Source organism: Oryctolagus cuniculus, chromosome 1 (genome assembly GCF_051225735.1).
Source record: "Oryctolagus cuniculus isolate XC-2025 breed Fujian yellow rabbit chromosome 1, ASM5122573v1, whole genome shotgun sequence".
In the NCBI taxonomy this organism is placed as follows: domain Eukaryota; kingdom Metazoa; phylum Chordata; class Mammalia; order Lagomorpha; family Leporidae; genus Oryctolagus; species Oryctolagus cuniculus.
In genome coordinates this window covers 200,342,501-200,362,616 of record NC_142867.1, presented here as the reverse complement: position 1 = coordinate 200,362,616, position 20,116 = coordinate 200,342,501, and the positions used below count along the sequence as shown (strand labels likewise).

Genomic DNA, 20,116 nt, shown 5'->3' with positions numbered 1-20,116 from the left:
AGTTGCCCCACGGCACAACTGTCATCATCATCTCTCAGAATGAAGGCCACCTTTGTGGAATACCATCATCTGTTTCCACCCCAACCCCTTATGCTATTGTTACTATTGGTAGGATGTAAGCCACACGAAAGCAGGAGTCTTTACTTGGTCCTCTACGTATCTTTATGTCAATACCTAGAACAGGGGTCAGCAAATTTTGTTATAGGCCAAATCTGGCCCAATGCCTATTTTTGTATGGCTCATAAGGTAAGGATGGCTTTTATATTTTTAAAGGGTTAAAAAACAGTAATTATGAAAAAAAGAATATTTTGCAAATGTAAAAATTATATGTAATTCAAGCTTCAGTGTCTGTGAATGAAGTTTTATTAGAACACAGTCATACACATTAGTTTAAAGATGTTTTTAAAGAGATATTTGAAAGGCAGACATACAGTCAGAAGGGGGAGGGGAGAGAGGGAGAGGGAAAGAAGGGAAGAGGAGGAGAGGGGGAGAGTGGGAGAGAGGGAGAGGCAGAGAGGGAGAGAGAGAGGACCTTCCATCTACTTGTTCACTCCCCAAATGGCCTCAATGGCCAGGGGCTAGGCCAGGAGCCAGGAGATTCTTCTAGTTCCTCATGTGGGTGCAGGTGCCCAAGCACTTGGGCCATCCTTTGCTGCTTTCCCAGTAGGGAGCTTGATCGAAATGGAGCAGCCGTGACTTGACCCAGCATGCACAGGGGGCAGCTTCACCCACTGTGTCACAGTACTGGCCCCAGGGGATTCTTGCACTGGCTGTTTCTTCTCCAGGCTCCTCTGGGGGTTCCTGCCCCTCTGACACTGAAGAGTCTCAGGGCTCTGTTCTTAGACTACATTTCTTCTGTCTAATCTCATCTAATCTGCTCCCCTCTAATTTCAGTTTTGTATTAATCCTTACTTTAGCCACTATAAAAATCCCTATTTTCAGCCTTGGTCATTCAACTCTAGACTTACGTCTCTCTATCTGAATATCTCAACAGAGATCTCAAATTTCATGTTAATTCAAATTTTGCTCTTTCCCCATCCTCAAATATGCTCCTCCCACTACCTTTCATTTTAGCAACTCTATCCTTCCAGTTGCTTAAGGCAAAAAAAAAAATCAATAATCTTATGAGAGGGAGGGCATTATGGTTGTTTTCTTGGAGTTGTATCTGTGGGATGCATGAGATCTGTTCTCTTTATATTGATAAAATAATGTTTAAAAAATCTTAATCTGCAAATAAATAAACAAACAAACTTGTCTCTTGCGTCAAACCCAATCGTCATCAAAGCTCATTGGCTCTATAAAATCCACTTCTTTACCTCTACACACTACTATCTTGGTCTGACCATTACTTCTCATTTGGATTCCATGAGCCTCGTAACTGGTCTCTGTATCCCTGCTCCTCTGTAGCTTATTCTGAGTACAGGGTGATCTTTCTAGTTTATAAATCAGAACATAATATTTACCAACTTAAAACCCCCTGATGTGGGTGGGTATTTGGCCTATCAGTTGGAAGCACTGATTGGGTTGCCTGTGTCTCATATTTGAGTGCCTGGGCTTGAGTCCTGGCTCCTGATTACTTTTTTTTTTTTTTCTCCCTAAAGATTTTATGTACTTATTTGACAGGTAGTTATAGAGAGAGGGAGAGAAAGGGAGAGACAAGGGGAGGAGGGAGGAGGAAAGGGAAGAGGGGAGTTTCTTCCTCCACTGGTCCACTCTGCAAACGGCCGAACCAGACAGAGCTGGGCGGATCCAAAGACGGGAGCTACTTCCAGGTCTCCCACGTGGGTGCAGGGGCCCAAGGAGTTGGTCCATCTTCCACTGCTTTCCCAGGCCATAGAAGAGAGACTGTAATGGGAATGCACACCATGGGAGGCAGTAGGGAATGGTCAAGTGGTAGGGTCCCTGCCAACAACATGGAGACCTGGACTGAGTTTCTGGCTTCTGGTTTTAGCCAGGGTGTGGGTGATCCTGTGAGGCTGCCTGCCTAGCCCATGCAGGAGGTTAGCCTGACTGCTGGCAGGTGGCAGGAACCCCAGGCACATTCCCCTTCCCCTTCTGCCAATCAAGTAAACTGCTCCCAGGTGTGGCCCAGGCCCATCAGGAAGGCTACTGTAGCCTACGTGACCTTCAAGCTGACTGGAGAAGCACAGCGGCGCCAATATCGGCTCTATACTACAGAATTAGTGTTCCCTGAATTAGCTCCGCCCCTTCTGCCTGCCCTTTAAAAAGTGTGCTTGATCATTAATAAAATGCACATGTTCACCCCACCATCCCACAGTGCGCGGGCCTCGCAGGAGGAGGCCACACCAGAGGCCAGGCCCAGTCTTCACAGGCATTTGAGAAGTGAATTAGTGGATGGTAGGTCTTTTCTTTCTCTTTTTGCCTCACAAATAATACCCCAGAAAAAGCCAAGCTTTAATGGCTTCTTATTTCACTTGGTGAAAGTCAAGAAAACCTTACAATATCCTACAATTTGCCTAGTATATTCTCTCACAGGAAATCTTCTACCATAGCCTTTTCATTATTCTCTCAACCCCCCCAGACAAACTTGTATCTCAGAGTTTTGTACGCTCCATCCTGCCTCAGTAGAATCTGGTGCACTATTCACATCTCCTTCATGCCTTGGGTAAGATGTCATCTCTTTAAGTAAGGCCTTCCTGACCACCTCTTTCCAATTTTTAGCTCCCTCCAATGGTACCATTCCACAGTACTTATCACCTCTGACACTAAGTATATTTTAGTTATTGGTCTAGCTATTTTCAACGCTACCCCGAGGCAAGGAGAAAGTAGGTTCCATGATGGCAGGGATTTTGGTCTGTTTCTATTTACTGCTGTACGTTAGCTCCTGAATCAGGGCCTTGAATGTAGATGGAATTTAATAAATATTAATGAATGAACAATGAGGTGATACACACATAAACCACAGACCACAGTAAGCATCCAATAAATTTTAGCTATTGTTAATAATACTTTGAATATTTGGGGAAACTAAATTTTTTGTGTCACTAAGAGAAACCTGTAGGATCATGCTTTGATATATTAAAAATTTGAATATATTAGTAATATAGCTGCCTTCATGTCCCCTCTACTTCATAATGACAATGTGGAATATACCGAGGAAAAATCAGAAAGAAATTAGTAATGCAAACAGAATAGAAACTGAGACTTAGAGTTCGAGGGATGAAGAGTTTCTTCTTAATCAAGATTTGGAAAGCATGTTTATTGCTGGCACTTGTCATTTTATTTTTAAAGTAATCTCAAACTTAGCCTCACTCTGCATTTGAATCTCTGGATGAAGTGCAAATGTCTGGATGTTCATTCAATCTGAATAACGCCACTAGTTAAAAACTTTCATTACTAATAAAAATAGGAACAGTATTTATATTGTTATGAAATCTAAACTGTTTCACAACAATTAGTAAATGACACGACAAATGCCATCTACATACTCTAATTTTAATAAACTATCACACAGTAGGGGTTACTAAGAATGAAATCGGTCTGGATCTTACTTAGAGAACATGTCTGTATTAGAATACAGTAGGAAAAACTCAATGACTTCCAGTGAACAAGTTTTCAGACTATGATCTAAGAAAAGCCTTTAAGCTTTTAAAAATGTTAGAAATATAAACTTGTGACTCAATATTTCTGCTTTAGAGCATGTCTTTACTTTTAATTAACATTACAGGTTCATTTTAAAGCAGAATGTATCAACTGTTTAGTTCTAGGTTCAGGGTTCTGCCACACATGCCTAAGCTGCTGACAAAAAATAAAATATATAGGGCCGGCGCCGTGGCTCACTAGGCTAATCCTCCGCCTAGCGGCGCCGGCACACCGGGTTCTAGTCCTGGTCGGGGCGCCGGATTCTGTCCCGGTTGCCCCTCTTCCAAGCCAGCTCTCTGCTGTGGCCAAGCCAGCTCTCTGCTGTGGCCAGGGAGTGCAGTGGAGGATGGCCCAGGTGCTTGGGCCCTGCACCCCATGGGAGACCAGGAAAAGCACCTGGCTCCTGGCTCCTGCCATCGGATCAGCGCGGTGCACCGGCCGCAGCGCGCCGGCCGCGGCGGTCATTGGAGGGTGAACCAACGGCAAAGGAAGACCTTTCTCTCTGTCTCTCTCTCTCACTGTCCACTCTGCCTGTTAAAAATAAATAAATAAATAAAATAAAAAAAATATGGGAATGAATGTAATTTTTCAGAACTTTTTAAGTCAAAAAATTATCTAAAAGACTTTGACCCAATGGATACCACACCAAATGAACTATTTATGAAAGCAGGTGATTTTTTGGTTGGGGGAGGAGGGTGGTTTACAGACATTTAAATAATCTATATTTGTAGGGTGATATCTTGGAGATTACTTTACTATCAATATATAGAAGTAATAACCTGGTAGATAGCATTACCTATGAAAGGTCCATCCCATCTGCTATTCTTGCTGAAAGCTTTTCATGCACCAGTAAACTCAGTAAATATCAGAAGATAAAGCATAAGCCTACCACGCCACGGATTTACTCCTAATGTCTCCTCAAAGTGCAGCCCGATGCAACGATTACAAATGATTTTCTTCTAATGTCATTTTACATAACCCTTTTTTCTGCATGAGTAGTTAGTGCGGAATGAATGAATGAATGCCATTAAAACAGTTAATCATTATCTGGGACACTGGCCTTACTCCCCTCACTACTAGGAATCTCCATGACAAAGGCCAAGAGATCAAAACGCCAAAGCAGCCTCAGTGTCCTATTTCTAACACTAATTTTTTATGCAAATAAACCTGCTGGGCATCTCCCTCTGTGACCTTGAGCTGCCCTTATCTGAACTGACTTTGATCCAATGAGAGCTTGCATCTAGTTGAAGCTCATTACTATATGGGATATGCAATCACTTTCACTAATTAAAGGGAATTTTCTACTCTCATGAACGCAAAATGGATTTACTTTATATAACCATATATATGCTTAAAAGCCACACTGTTTTTATTTATTAATCCAACATGGTATATGAACATATATTAAAAACAAATACATTAAATACTTGAGGTATATGTATTCATAACCAAATACAACACTGAGAAAAGTAGAGCTTAGGGCCAATCTTTCAGAACAAATTTCATTTGCATATATACCACTTAAATTGAATCATTTCCATGTTTCAGAACAACTTTATTCTTTTAACATGTTTCCAAATCAATTTATTCTTGCAATAAATTCACTAATAGGACAACTATCTCCCTAATATTCATGTATTTAAAAAACATACAACCCATGTAAACAAATAGGATTTCTCAAGAAATTATTACTCCATACCAAGAGCTTGCTATCACATTCAAAGACTATTAGTTGAAGTGATCTAATGGCGTCAGTTGACATTTGAGCAGAACAAAAGTTTCAATTTAAAATATACTTTTTTTCTGTTTAAAGATAATGCTTTTTACTAGTTACTCCAGAAATCAGATACAATCTTCTAAATATCTTATTTTTATAAAATAGGCAGGGAAAAAAGAATGGATGCTTTCCCTTTCCTTTAGTATTGTTGAAAACATAATTAATCAGTACATATTCAAGGGAAAAAAAAAAAAAGAAATCTGGGGCCTAAGGCTTCAAAGAAGAAATTTAAAAGTTGGGCAAACTATTTTACAGTGAATGGAATCAAAGCCTCCTCTGTCAGAAGGTAAAAACGATGATCTGGTGTTACCAAAAACTCAGATTGATGTTCTTTCCTCCCTGTCTTACAGTGTTTTTTGAGCTGGATTCTCACACCTGGGACCTGAACTCCAGGCTTATGGTTTTGGACAAAGCTTTCTGCTGATTGCACAACAATATGGCAAATATTCACAGTATTTGAGGGACGCTGGGAGAAATTTTCTCCCTATGCTAAAAACTTTGGAATTATTTTAAAACAATGTTTCCTTTATAAAGGTTTAAAACCTTTTATTCTTTTTTCAGTGCAAAAAAAAATCACTTGCACTCTAACGGACATCGATAATTTCTCTCACATCCTAAAAATGGCACTGAAAGTACCATATATGAAAATTATATATTATAAAGCAGTATTTTTATATATACCATATATAAAAATTATTTTTATGTACTAAAAATCTATGTCATGTACTCAATGGACTCCCAATCCATTGGGTAATTCCTTAATTAGGCAGATTTTTGAAACATGTATTATGTACACAACAGACCGGAACGTCTCCTTTGGAGCATTTTCTAGTCTATCGGGTGATTACATCATTAAGCCACACATGCTACGTAGAAAAATCCTTATGAAAATTCATGAAAAAATGTACAGCACATCATTAGCATGCAGTAGACACGTATGCTTTCGATATTCTCTCTGGTTAAAACACACACACACACACATACACACACACACAAAGACAAAAATAAAAACAAACAAAACAAAACAAAACAAAACAAAAAAACCCCCATCAACCGCATGAGGTAATTAGTCCAGGTCATGAAAATGTGAGAAAGGTACCAGACACTGGTGAAAATGAAAATTGTAGAAAACTGCATCTCTTATAATCTGTTTTATTAGGAAATGGATTCTTAAAAACTGTTCATTTGAACTGTGGCAGAATAAGGAGTATTGCTTTATTGATTTGACATTTCCTACATACATTCAACTTCCTCTCTACCTCTCTTTTAGCCACATACACTTAAGTTCTACAAACCAATGGGTTGAAAGGTGGCAAATGACCAATGGTAAAGCCATTAATTATTCAAGACCTTGCACTAGTGTATGTTGTATACTCTTATTTTCATTTTACATAATCAATTAGTTTAAGGGATTGCATGAATGTATCTCTCTCAATAAGTTAAAACTAAGTTAAACTAACCTGAGTAGATGATATAAACTGTCTGTATAAACCCCAAGTGAACAATTATTCACAACTTAAACACGAGATAAACATCTAAAATATATATATATACACACACACATTTGAAGACTAAAATAAAAGTACAAGTTTTATACAAAGGAGCTATTAAACTTACTAATTCATGATCTTTTTGTAAATAAGACACTCCTCCTCCCCCTCAAAATCTCAACAAGAAAAAAGAAAATCTCAGTAAGCAGAGAACAATGAACATATGCAAGACAGTAAGGATCACAGTAATTCACTCTTTGAATGCTCCAAATCTTCATGGCTTAAAAAGCATCCCAATTTTCTTTAAAGGTAGTGGCATTTATTCACTGGGCCATAGCTAATTTTACATGGAATGCAAAAATGTTAGTTTAAGTTTAATTTACCACCCTATTTAAATATTTCCAATGTAGCTCTCAAACTGCAGAGCTATCCCTCCGTCTATTTTAATTTTAAAGTAAGTTAGCAAAGGCTTCCTTCTTAATCCCCAGAGACTACCTACATAGTGACACAAACGCACAAATTTATGACAGCAACATAAATGCTCTTCTGAAGTAATGTGCAACATTAAGTGAAAATCGTTTCCTGGAAAGATATTATAGGTATCTATATTTTATTTGCCATCTTAAACATATCTGGGTCTTTATGGCCTTATTTTAAAAATGTATTTCCTTTTTATATTTCCTGGTGCAAATGGACTGCATAAATAAGCAATGTGCTATGAGGCTTCAGACCAGCCGATAAAACCTTTCAATTTTCATGCCAGCTTCTTCTTTTGTAATTCAAATCCGCCTGGAAACTGGCAGCTCTGAAAACTGAAACAAGCACTGCCACAAATACCTTGTAATGCTATCGACCTTGTCTGCCCATGCAGTGAGAAAGGGGGATGCGTATGTGTCTGCAGCCATCCAGATAACACAACTCATTTTTTTTGGGGGGGTGGCGTGGGGTGGGGATAACAGAAGCCAGCCCCAGACTGTGCACCAAAAGCAGTCATTACCAGCGGAGCTGGAGAATAAGTCTCTTCAAAATACACAGTGCATTTAAAAACCATATATGAGGCTGAGCCACTGCTGTCATTACCAATTTTAATTTAGCTCCTTCAGTTTGCCAGCCAGATAAACTCTTTAGTGCTGTTTTTTAATCTATTTGCCACATTTTATGTTTAAGATTATAGTAATATGGACAGGAGAAGGAATCACTTTTAGGGGAAATAAAGAAATAGATCCGCTTATCAGCGCCCATCAGAAAGTTCATTAATCAGCCAGGCTTTGTGCCCTCTAAATTGAAAGGTTAAATAATCCTCTCAGGAATATTTCTCGGCCCCTCCGCCAATTGTCCGGAGAGGAGCTGCCATTCATAGCACACGGGATCGGTGACAGAGTATCTTACCACTGTTTGGACCCCAAACAATGATGGACAAATGGCTTGGTTTACAAAGAAACCTTTTAGTACACTGATGGAAAAGGACCACAAGCTTTGATGCAAGGTGGAAGGATGAGGAGGGCGTGGAGAGAGGATGTAGGGGGAAGGGACAGCAAAGAACACATACTTGTATGAATCCACAGATATTTTATCTGAATGTCAGGGCAGGCAACAAAACATGGAAACCATATGAATGTATATCTTTTGACTGTAGGAAATACTTAACATAATCCAATCTGCTCATAAATCTTATGTACAACTGTACACAAGCTTTCACTGAAAAATTACAAAATATATATATTAGCTAATATATAGGACATCCAAATAAATCCCAAGATTCTCATTTTTAGCATAACTTTACAGGACTTATAAAACATGGACATGTCTTCACCCCACCCACCAACATCTCAACCTTGCTTATTCTACTGAAACACTCTCAGTTACAGAAGACAGGGAATTCCACAACTGCAAGGACCCATTTAAAAGGAGCAAGCAACGTGCTTCTGCTTTCCTAATATATTATCTTAGCTCCTACCTGTCCTAAAGAATAAATATGGAAAAAAAGGCCCTTAGAAATAACACAAATACATGCACTGAAAAAGCACTTACTTTTGTGTTGCCTTTATTGTTGGACCTGCCTTAGAATGTGGTTGGGAGTCTGCAGAAGTGACCCTGTTTTTACCACTACTTTCTGCTATGAAATCCGAATGGTTTGGGCATCCCTCATGTGAAGGTATGAAGTAGTTCACCTCAAACACAAAAACTTCATATACTATTTTGTTTTCCTTCCTCATCTGACTACCATCTACTCCTAACAAAGTATCATAACTGGGATGTGTGTATGTATGGGTGTGAATCATTTAGTTTTATGCTATTCATTATTTACACGGATGGAAAGATTGATAGAATTTCACTGACTTATGACAAATAACTACATTCAGATGACACTGAAATTATCATTTAAGTATTATACATTTATTAGCTTAATATATTTTTGAAGTGATGACATCAAATATTTATGATACATATTTTATATAATAATTTTCCTTAGGAAAGAAAGCAGCCTTTAATCTTAAATGTCCTTATAATCATTTTGAGGTAAACTGAATTAATAATTTAAGTTTGCTTATACTTAACTAAAAGTTACCTGCATCTCTGAAAAAAAGATGAATATAAATAATCAGAAAAAAGTAACTGAGATAAAGTTTTTTTTTTTTTTTTTTTGACAGGCAGAGTTAGACAGTGAGAGAGAGACAGAGAGAAAGGTCTTCCTTCCGTTGGTTCACCCCCAAATGGCTGTTACTGCTGGCGCGCTGCGCCGATCCAAAGCCAGGAGCCAGGTGCTTCCTCCTGGTCTCCCATGCGGGTGCAGGGCTCAAGCACTTGGGCCATCCTCCACTGCCTTCCTGGGCCATAGCAGGGAGCTGGACTGGAAGAGGAACAACCAGGACAGAACTGGCGTCCCAACCGGGACTAGAACCCAGGGTGCCGGCGCCACAGGTGGAGGATTAGCTTAGCGAGCCGCGGCACTGGCCATGAGATAAGGTTTTGTTAATAAAACATAACGCTTATAGATATTTTAATTGCAGTAACTGTAAGAAGGAAACATGGCTAAGATACAGAGTGAAGAGGTCACTATGAATCCCCTTATCTTGCATAGAAGACATTATAATAAACTAAGTAGCGATGTCAGTCTAGAGGCCATCTCTACAGAGTTAACTATGAGTTTGTCTTTGTCATGGCAGAGCCTGTATAGTGTTTAGCATGTTCACCATGCCAGTATTGTGTGGAGTTCTTTACATTGTCATTTCATTCTTCGCACACTTGCAAAAATCCTGTAATAGAATTATTCCCATTTTTTTAGATGAAGAAACTGAGGTTCTTACAAGTTAAATATTTTAAGTACATTTGCACAGCTAGTAAAGAGTCAGACTTTGAATCAAAGTCCAGTTACAAAGCCAGCATTCTTCTCCTAAACTGTGATATAATACCTTTCTTAGGAATAATTTCCTTGGAAATAATGTCTGCCCAGTTTTATGGTACATTTTTCTAAGAATTTAAGTAAAACAAGAATGAAGCATAGTACAACTGTAAACAAAGAAAATATGAAAGATTCAAGAAAAATAAATTGAAATTTTTATTACATAAACAAAGATATCTGAAAACTAAGTTCTCTTAAATGCAAAGAAATATGGGGTAATGTTCAAATACATGTAAAGGAGCCTATTTATATAAAGTTGATATTTATAGACATGTCCAGATTACAAAATTATAAAGATGACCTTCTAATCTACCCAATAGATTCAGTTCTATATGATTTGAAAAAAAAAGGAATGAAAATAATTCAATAGCTTTATTACCAATTGAAATAAATTCTTTTTTTTTTTTTTTTTTACAAAGCTAATATAGATTTCTTTTGGAAAAAATGTTATTTGAAAGACATAGAGATTGAGAGAGATCTTCCATCTGCTGACACATTCCCCAAATGCCTGTAATGGCTCAGGTTGGGCCAGACTGAACTCAATCTGGATCTCCCACATGAGTGGCAGGGACTCATGCTTGTGAGCCATCACCAGCTGATTTCCAGGGTCTGCATTAGCAGGAACCTGGAACTGGAAGTGAAGTTGGGACTCAAATCCAGGCACTGTACCTTGATGTATACTTTGATGGTACATATTTCTGAACACTCACTATGAAAAATTTTTATTTTTGGGGCCAGCACTGTGGGTTAAAGCCTCGGCCTGCAGCGCCGGCATCCCATATGGGTGCCAGTTCAAGTCTGGGCTGCTCCTCTTCCAATCCAGTTCCCTGCTAATGTACCTGGGAAAGCAGCAGAGGATGGCCCAAATCCTTGGGCCCCTGCACCCACTTGGGAGACATAGAAGCTCCTGGCTCCTGCATTTAGATTGGCTCAACTCTGGCCACTGCAGCCAGAGTGAACCAGCAGATGGAAGACCTCTCTCTCTCTGTCTCACTATGTAACTTTTTCAAATAAATAAAAAATCTTTTTTAAAAAAGAAGGTTTATATATTTATTTGAAAGAGTTACACAGAGAGAGGAGAGGCAGAGAGACACGTCTTCCATCTGCTGGTTCACTCCCCAATTGGCCACAACAGCTGGAGCTACAGGGATCCAAAGCCAGGAGCAAAGAGCTTCTTCCAGGTCTCCCACGTGGCTGCAGGGGCAATCTCCTACTGCTTTCTCAGGCCATAACAGAGAGCTGGATTGGAAGTGGAGCAGCCGGGACTTGAACTGGTGCCAAGATGGGATGGTGGCACTGCAGGTGGCAGCTTTATCTGCTATGCCACAGCGCCGGCCCCAATAAAATAAATCTTAAAAAAAATTTTGTGTTTTTGAACTGTGATGTAGTTCTGTATTGGTGTATCAACTAAAGTGATGATCTAATTTAATTTCAAAGATATTAAAAATAAATTATTTTGTTAAATGCTTTCTAAACATGTAGTATTTTTCTTCATATAACATTTTTGCTATTTCTTAGAGGACCATCACACCAATCTCAAAATAGCTGGAATAAAATACTTACAAATGTACAACAGTACACACAATTCCAAAGACTTTTTGATATGAGGGAATCAAATGATCAATGAATTTCAAGTCTAAGTTTGAATGATTTTAATAACTAGTCAACTTACAGTCATTGAGGAGACTGTTTTTCAAACATCATATTTTAATTCAGCTTAAGTTTATTATTGCAGGCAATACCATGACAGAAAATATAATACTACTTCAGAAAGATAATTCATGCCAACATGTCAAGGGGTCATTCCAAAAATCTTTTCCTATATAGTATTCAAATTACCAACCTAAACCATTAAAGGTTATGGTTGGCCAAGACTAACTGAGTCCTAAATACTTAAGACCTAATAGGAATTACTGTACTCTACCATGTCAGTCACACACACAACTATGAAAAGGAGTGTTCAATACAAGTATCACTGGCCTAGTATACTTATCTACACTTACTGCTGATATGTCTGGAAAGAATATGACAAGTTCAATCACCTGGAATATAATTCTATAAGAAATGACATGAATCATTTGTTCAAAGTATATACAAAAAAAAATCACCTGAATATGCTAAAATTATTCTATACAACTGTTCCATGTCCTTCATATATAGGAATATGACAAAGAATAGACATCACTCAACATTTCAGGCTTTAAAACTATAATTTATTAGACAGACACTGTGTAGGGGAGTAAACGGCATAACTTTTTACAATTTTAAGAACTACTTATATTTATTTTTGTTATAATGGGGCAATTTTTCAAACTGCAGAACTGTTAGTAAAAAATACAATGTAGTTTTCTCTGGGATTATATGATTAATGTATTTGTTTTTTTAAGGAAAAGATTTTTAAAGTGGGTTTCACATATTAAAATATAAGCAATTAGAAATGGAATTTAACTACATTTAATTTTCAAGAAGAAGGGGTCCTTACAATGACTAGTAAGGAAAGCTGGTCATATCTGGGGAAGAAAGAAAAGGAAAAGAAGAAGTCTGAATGTAATTCTCCATTTTTGTCACCTTCAGGAGAAACATTTGTTAACAGATAAGTAAGTGAATGAATACAAGTTTTTCTTCAAATTTTTAAAACAGAAGTAACAACTGAAGCTTGAACACTAGCTATGTAAGTCCTAAATGTATTGGTCTTTGCCTCAATCACTAAGGGGCAGATCAAAAAGCACAGGAACTTCTTCTGTTAAATGAAGAAAGGAAGTGACTGTTTATAGAATTTCAGATTCTGTTAATTTATTATTGAACAAAAAATATTATCTAACAAATGAACAAAAAATGGTGATTAGGTCATTAAAGAGATTTAGAAAGTGGCAAAAGCATGGTTGCTTGTTTGCCAAAACTTCTACAATAAATATTTTCTAAATTGTGTGAATGCTACATACTTTTCATTACTTCATAACCAAAAACACCTAAATCTACATTAGTTAGGATTCTTGTCATAAAGCATTTGATAATATTTCAATATATTAACACAAGGAAAAAAATTAAAATATGTCATACTGATTTCCCATCTATACCAAATAAATTTTCGTATTAAAATACTAAGAATCAATTAATGAGAATTCTCTCCAAATGAGTGGAAACTCCAGTATTCTTCTGAAAAGAATAAAATACTAAGATTCTTCCATGTGCTTCAATAAATACATATAAATGATACTGAAACCTGAAGAATTTTGTTCTATTCCCATTCAAAAAATATATACACACATAATTTTTAAATGTCTGAGCAAACATTGTGAGACAAAAAATAACATATGCATTCATAATGCACAATGTTCATTTCTTCCTCCTTTCTTTTATTGGAGCTTTAGAAAATTGCTTTTTGATGATTTGGCAAATTGTATTTATTTTTAAATGAATCTCATTTATTGAGATTGATAATTCCAGGTTTCATTGCTTTGAAATTGCATTTTCCAATTGTTTCCAATGATAAGTTCTGGCAAAATGTGGTCTAACATGAAAGTCAAATAAAGACTCAAAAAAATCAGTTAACCTACTCCATAAATGTACTAATCTTTTAAACAAAATTCAAAACATAGTGAGAGTAAAGTAAAAAATTAATAGCACAACTGTGACACTAAATTCTTTAAGAACAGGTGAGCATTTAAATAAACACAAAACTATTAAATAAACCTTCCTTTTAAGAAAATCTTTAAAAACTTGGTCATTGTGTCCAAATGTATTTTCTATCTCTGTTATCATAGATGGAACATAATAAAATCAGTAATCAATGCTTATTTAAAACAATTGTTGTTATTCAAGTCACCAAGTAACATGAGAGATAAAACAGTCTGACTTATTTTATAGTACTAGACTGGAAGGAGGGCTCTGGAGGACTGCAAAGGGCCATGTGCCTTCTAAGTCTTCAGAACACAGTCACGTTCTCCTTAGTAATGCTTCAGTATTAAGGTCATTTTTAGTAAAAACCAGATCTCAATGAACTTTGAAAGGTGAGTTCATGGTAACTTCTGTGCCAGGCCTCAAAGATGATATGAAGAAAATGTTTTCAAAAATTCCAAAATACAGTGAGAACAAGACCTCACTCTATTTTTGGAGTCAACATTTTAAAAGACAATATATAACCAGTTCTACAAGCACTCACACAAGGTAGGCACGCACACTTGCATGCTCGCACACATGGAAACGGAAAGACCTCTCACTAGACAGATATCTCATGTGTAGATGAGTTCTTGTGGGTTTTGCAGTTGTGCTTATGTAGTCAAGAAGTTCTCAAAAAGACCCTTTAGGATTCCCAACAAAGGTCCAATTAAGAAAGACAGGTTTTTCATTCCCCTACCCCATCTCCCTGCCCTTTAAAGAGAAAAGATTCTGGATTCAGGCTGACTTTTGGAAACCCTTATGCTTCTACGTTATTTTCAAAGAAAAGCATTCCATCTAAGCATTAGGTAGTTAGAAAATTGTTATCTCCCCTATATTAAATCAACACCACAGAATAAAGATCTTTGCATAGTCCTAGATTTAAAATCCACTTTCTTATTCTTTCCCTGTGGACTGCAAAAAAAAAAAAAAAAAGTTAAATTCAAATCTGTTGACATTTAAGAGTACCCACTCTGTGGTATGGCATGGAATGCTTTAGGGAGTAACATTCTCATTTAAGTGCAAAGCTTGTATTTCCATTCTGTGAGGATGCAGAAAATATATTTTTCACTGATGTTTCTAGGTAAGGGGCAAAATGAAATGGAATACTATTAATTATGGTCCATAAATTATACTCTGCCTTTCAACTAGTTCAGGTAAGACTACTATTGATTGCTAGTAAATTCTGGCCATAATCCTTTACTAGGCCAGAAAGGAAGGCAAGGGAACTCATTTCTCTACTCTTCCCCATTTCCCTGACAACAAAAATTTTATTTTTGAAGTATGAATTCTAGGCATACCAAACATTACATAAAAAGAAACAAATAAAATTGAGTTCTAGGGTACATTAGCTTACTGCTTAAACCTTTAGTTAAAATAAAAGGTAAGTAGGGTTGTAACAGATTTTAACAATGCACACAAAGAAACCTAACCGCAAAATTAAACATAAAAGATGCATTGTCCTTTTTGGTTCTTAACACATACAACCCCCAAATAGCAAACTCCTGGTTCTTCTTTAAATAAGCAGATTAAAAACAAGATTAACAAAACATCCAATGCATGTCAAATTATAGCCTCTACTATAAAAATTCTATTGGTTGTAAAACTCTGTTGGTGGCCATATTGGCCTAGGATTTTTAATATAAATGAGACCAGAAATGACAGGGATTGGGGAAGGGAGGTTCCTTCTTGAATAAAGAGGAAAATTTTTATCTACAATGAGTTATCTGAAGGATGAAGAACCAAGTAAGGGCTCACCAAAATCTGAAAATACGATGGAGTTTAAAATACAAGAGTACTGCTGTATTATTAAAGACTTTAAAAACTTCCAAATATTTTGAAGGAGGTAAAAATATTAACTATTTGAGAAAATTATATAATTGCTAAGTTAAAATGATTTTCTCATGCAGATCTCCAATTTGATAATCTACAGAAATTAAGTTATATATTTTATAGGTATTAAAATGGCATAGCCATAAGTTATTACAATATAAATATATGTATCTCTGTGTATAGTATTTTAGAGCTTTGTTGGTTTATACTATTTAGAATGATGGTTTAGTTTTATTAATGTAGTAAAGTTTGGTTAAAAAACCATTCTACTTGGATACAAGTTGTTAGAGACTTCATTTTATCTCTCAGTTTTCATATTACTGAAAATAGTGAACACTTTTATAACTTTCTTCTTAATTCTAAATAATTCTTAAGGAATTTTTAATTGAGAACATTTCAAAAGTCCATTTATACAAATTGACTTTACCACCTTATGTATTTGAGCAATAATATTCTGTTTAACCTATACTTTTTTTTTTTTTAAAGATGATGATTCCTGGAAAGATCCTAACATGTAGTTGCTAAAATTTAAATTGCTTTCTAAATAATCTCATCTTAACAGACTGGGAAGCAGATAAAAGCAATTGAAAAGTTCCCAAATAACACATTTCCAACCAGAAAAACTAGTCAATCCTCCCCACCCTCTCAACATAGCTATGTTTATTTGGAATAAGAAAAACACTTTTTGATTAGAAAAATAAATTAATCCATTATTAAGTATAGAAAGTTTCAGAGTTTTAAGCAGACTGACTGAAATGAGTACACAATGACAATTCTAACCTAGGTTTCATTACTTGGTCATTGCTCTGATTGATGCCACATTCACGTGTGAGGGCTACTATGAGTCAATAGATGGCAGTCCATCGCCTAGTAAAAGAGCTAAAGATGACTAAAATCACCACGCATCTTGCTTTTACTCAAGAATGAATACTGCTTAGCTGTATATATTTGGATACTACCTATAAACTGAGAATTTAAATAATTAAAAATTTTATTTAAAAGGCACCAACATATACATATATACATAGACATATCCTTAAATATAGTAGTTTAACATGTATTCTTGCATGGCAAATTCATGAATTTAAACCCACTAGTTATGAGTTGTGATGTTTAAGATTGTTCTGAAAAATTAACCACAGGATTCCAGATTGGGACACAGAGTTACCAAATTAAATGTGTTATATCTATAGTTACAGTATACTATAATTCCCCCAAAAGGCAAATTCATTGTTTTAATTTACTTTTTCTTAACTATTCGTTTTACAATTTAAGTTTCTTTTTGAAAAGCTAAAATATTAAACAAACTGTCAACCATTTTTATGGTTATAATGAAACCGGTCTTTAGCCTTCAATGTCAGTTAGGTGAAAACAATGAAGAGCGACTGTAAAAATAGTACTTTCCATTCTTGAAGTTTTGATTGGAATTCTCTAAATGTGGGGAAAAGTTAAAAAAAATGCAAATATACCAAAACTACTAGGATATTACATAATAAAAATAATGCTACATAGTTACAAAGTGATCTTGAAACCTATAAGATATGATTAAATTCTAATTAGGTTTAGGCTGTAAGGGTTTCATCATACATATTATGTTAGGATAAAAAAAGTGTAACCTGAGCACAACATATTCAAATGAAAAACATATGTAATAAGTATGTATAGTGTATATGAGTGTACAGCATAACAATAAAGATTTTAACAAATCCTAATTTGGGATTTAAGGAATAGTTGAGAAATCAGTTTTCTACTGAAAACTTTGAAACACGTTAAATGCAGTAACAAAGGTGAAAACAAACCACCTGATATTTCTGGCTTCTTGAGCCCGTGATGGATTATTAGTTTCAGTCTATTTACTGGTTTGCATTTTACTTCTCTAAGAGGAAAGTAGTGAGAAGACAGACACACTTCACAAAAACTTTGCTCTATTTTTACTAATTATCTTACTATTCATTTTTTTACATGGTAAACTTTAAAGGACAACTTTGAATAAGCATTAATTAATATTACATAACTGTACAATTAAAGGACTAATTATCTCTTGCTCAGCTAACATATTTAATACACTAAAACAAATGAGAGGTAGGGCTATGTTGAATTACTGAAATTATTTAAGTTGAATGTTAACAGTAAATTGGCTTGATAATAACAGCCAGTAAGATTCTATATCAAAACTTTGTTTTCTGCTTCTATTTGGACTAAAATCACAATGAAAGGAAACAGGAATTGAAAAATTGAATGGTATTAAGCAGATATTTATACATTTCAGATAAGTCAAGAAGGACTTATGGATATGACAGTTGAACTGTTCTACAGGAAAGATATACTAAGCTTTTTCTAGTTTAATCTAAAGATGCATAAATATTTTAGTAACAGCAGAAAAATGATAATGGAACTTACTGTGGATGATATGCTTGTGAACTGTAGAAAATTCAAATATTTTAAAGACACTGAATTATTACTATTTTTATGGTTCTTAGCATACTTTTCCCCTTTAATTCAATGACTGTAGTTTAGAAAAACTGAGAAATTCCATGATACAATCATTAAATGAGATAACTCATAAAAGACAATAAAATATTTTTAAGAATAGTAGCTAAAGGATAAGTAGGGTAGTGGACAGAGGAGAAGAGAAAAAGTATATTATTGCTTTCTCAGTACAGGAACTCTTCAGATGTTTATTATCTTCCAGCAAAAGATGCTTGTCTATATTTTATGGTCAGCAGTTCAGAGAAGGGTAAACAGGCTGGGTCTTGGGGAAAATAAAAAAGGTGTTTCTACTCACCGTTAGGTGATACTGCCTCCAGATTTCTGGGCAAGCCTGGAAAATAAAAATATTGATCAGCTGGGAGCATGAAACAAGGTACTTTACAGCCTGTTGGTTTTGGCATAACCCAGCATCCACCGGTGTCGGTCACAGGAAAATAAGAAGCTTAACAGAAAGGGTCTGCATTTCAGCTTCAAAAACCTGGCTAGACAGTTTAATTGAATTTTACACTGGTTTAACACACTCCCTGCCATTGTCAGAAAGCCAGTAACAAAGTTTTCTCTCTCTCTTTTTTCTTTTCAGGTTAGAAGTTTTGGGCACTAAGATGTGATAAAGAGTCATAACCCAGTTAAACTGATAAATGCACAGCAGTGGTTTATCAAAATCAATAAGACGCACCAAGGACACCTTTTAAAAGAGTATCTTGAACTTTGGTAGTAAGAAAACAATTTAATATCAACTGCTTTTAAGAAGACCTCATGTGGTTATATATTTCTGATATCTGTTCCCATCTTCTACCTTATCATTTGGTGCTAATTTTCAATACTCTAAGAAAAAATTAAAGAATAACAAATCTCAAGAAACTGAAGTCCATGACATTTCCCTTTAGTATCAAATCTTTCCATTTCCACATCCATAGAGAAACAAAGTTGCAAACTCAGTAAAATCTCAATAATTTGTTAAAACTAGAAAAGGAAACAACAAAACACACATGCACACACAAGCACACACACACAATTAACTGAAGCAACAACAAAAATAGGTTTTCAGATTTTTTTATGAAGAAATATAAATCTCATTATAACTAAATCATGAGTTTGTTATAGAGACTTTCTCTAACCAAGCTCTTGAGTCAGTTTACCAAATTCTCAGAAAAAGAACTGTTGACAAAGAAAGGCATGTTTATAATAATTATACTATATCAATGATTTAAAAATTAAATCATCAAGCTAAGTAAATGGCAATTCTTAAAGTAAATGTGAATTTTTGACTTTTGTTTAAAAGCCTGTATGAAGGTGTGTGTTTGCAGATGTTTGTCTAAAATTAGGAGTCAAGATTTTTTCTAAGCCTTACAATCTCTGACACACATACTTTGAAACAATTCTTTTTTGTCATTTGTATTTCAATTTTTTTTTACAGGGTAGTGATGCAGCAGATAATTCATATAATCTGAAATTATCCTAGGTATTGTTAATAATTCAGGAAATAGATTTTGAATGGGAACATCTCTCCTGATTATACCATAAGTGATTAGACAAAAAAGGAGTATGTATGTTCCAACTATGCTGAAACATTTTACCCATTATGCATTTTAAGCTTAAGTATCCTATGTAATTTCCTATATAAAGGTTTAGTTGTCAGCTTTCCAGTTTTAATGTCATATTCATAGAATGTGTAACTAAAAAGGCCATTTATATATATAATGATTTCTGTATGACCGACACTGTCCAAAAGAAAACTGTTTTAAAAAACAGCTTCAGAAGGCACATTTCATGTTAGTACCAAATGATAGCCACAAACCTATAGATTACAAAAGTTCTTAAGAATATACATACATATATATACACACACACACACACACACAC

The 20,116-nt window shown here is 35.5% G+C and overlaps 1 protein-coding gene across 18 annotated transcripts in view; it reads right to left on the bottom strand.

The window, feature by feature from the left end:
- The window catches only part of ZCCHC7 (zinc finger CCHC-type containing 7), a 268,423-nt gene that overhangs the window by 16,029 nt on the left and 232,278 nt on the right, over nucleotides 1–20,116 (bottom strand). For 14 of the 18 annotated variants that reach the window (XR_016224337.1, XM_017337500.4, XM_002707981.6 and 11 more), the window contains one exon: nucleotides 18,549–18,584. Coding sequence is in view for 16 of the 18 variants with exons in the window: in XM_017337500.4 (XP_017192989.1) it covers nucleotides 18,549–18,584 (36 nt within the window). In the remaining 2 variants the exon portion in view is untranslated. Of the gene's footprint in view, nucleotides 1–12,464; nucleotides 12,784–18,085; nucleotides 18,185–18,548; nucleotides 18,585–20,116 lie in introns of those variants that run through there. The other 4 variants (XM_089318478.1, XM_089318460.1, XR_016224339.1 and 1 more) reach the window with 3 other exon arrangements.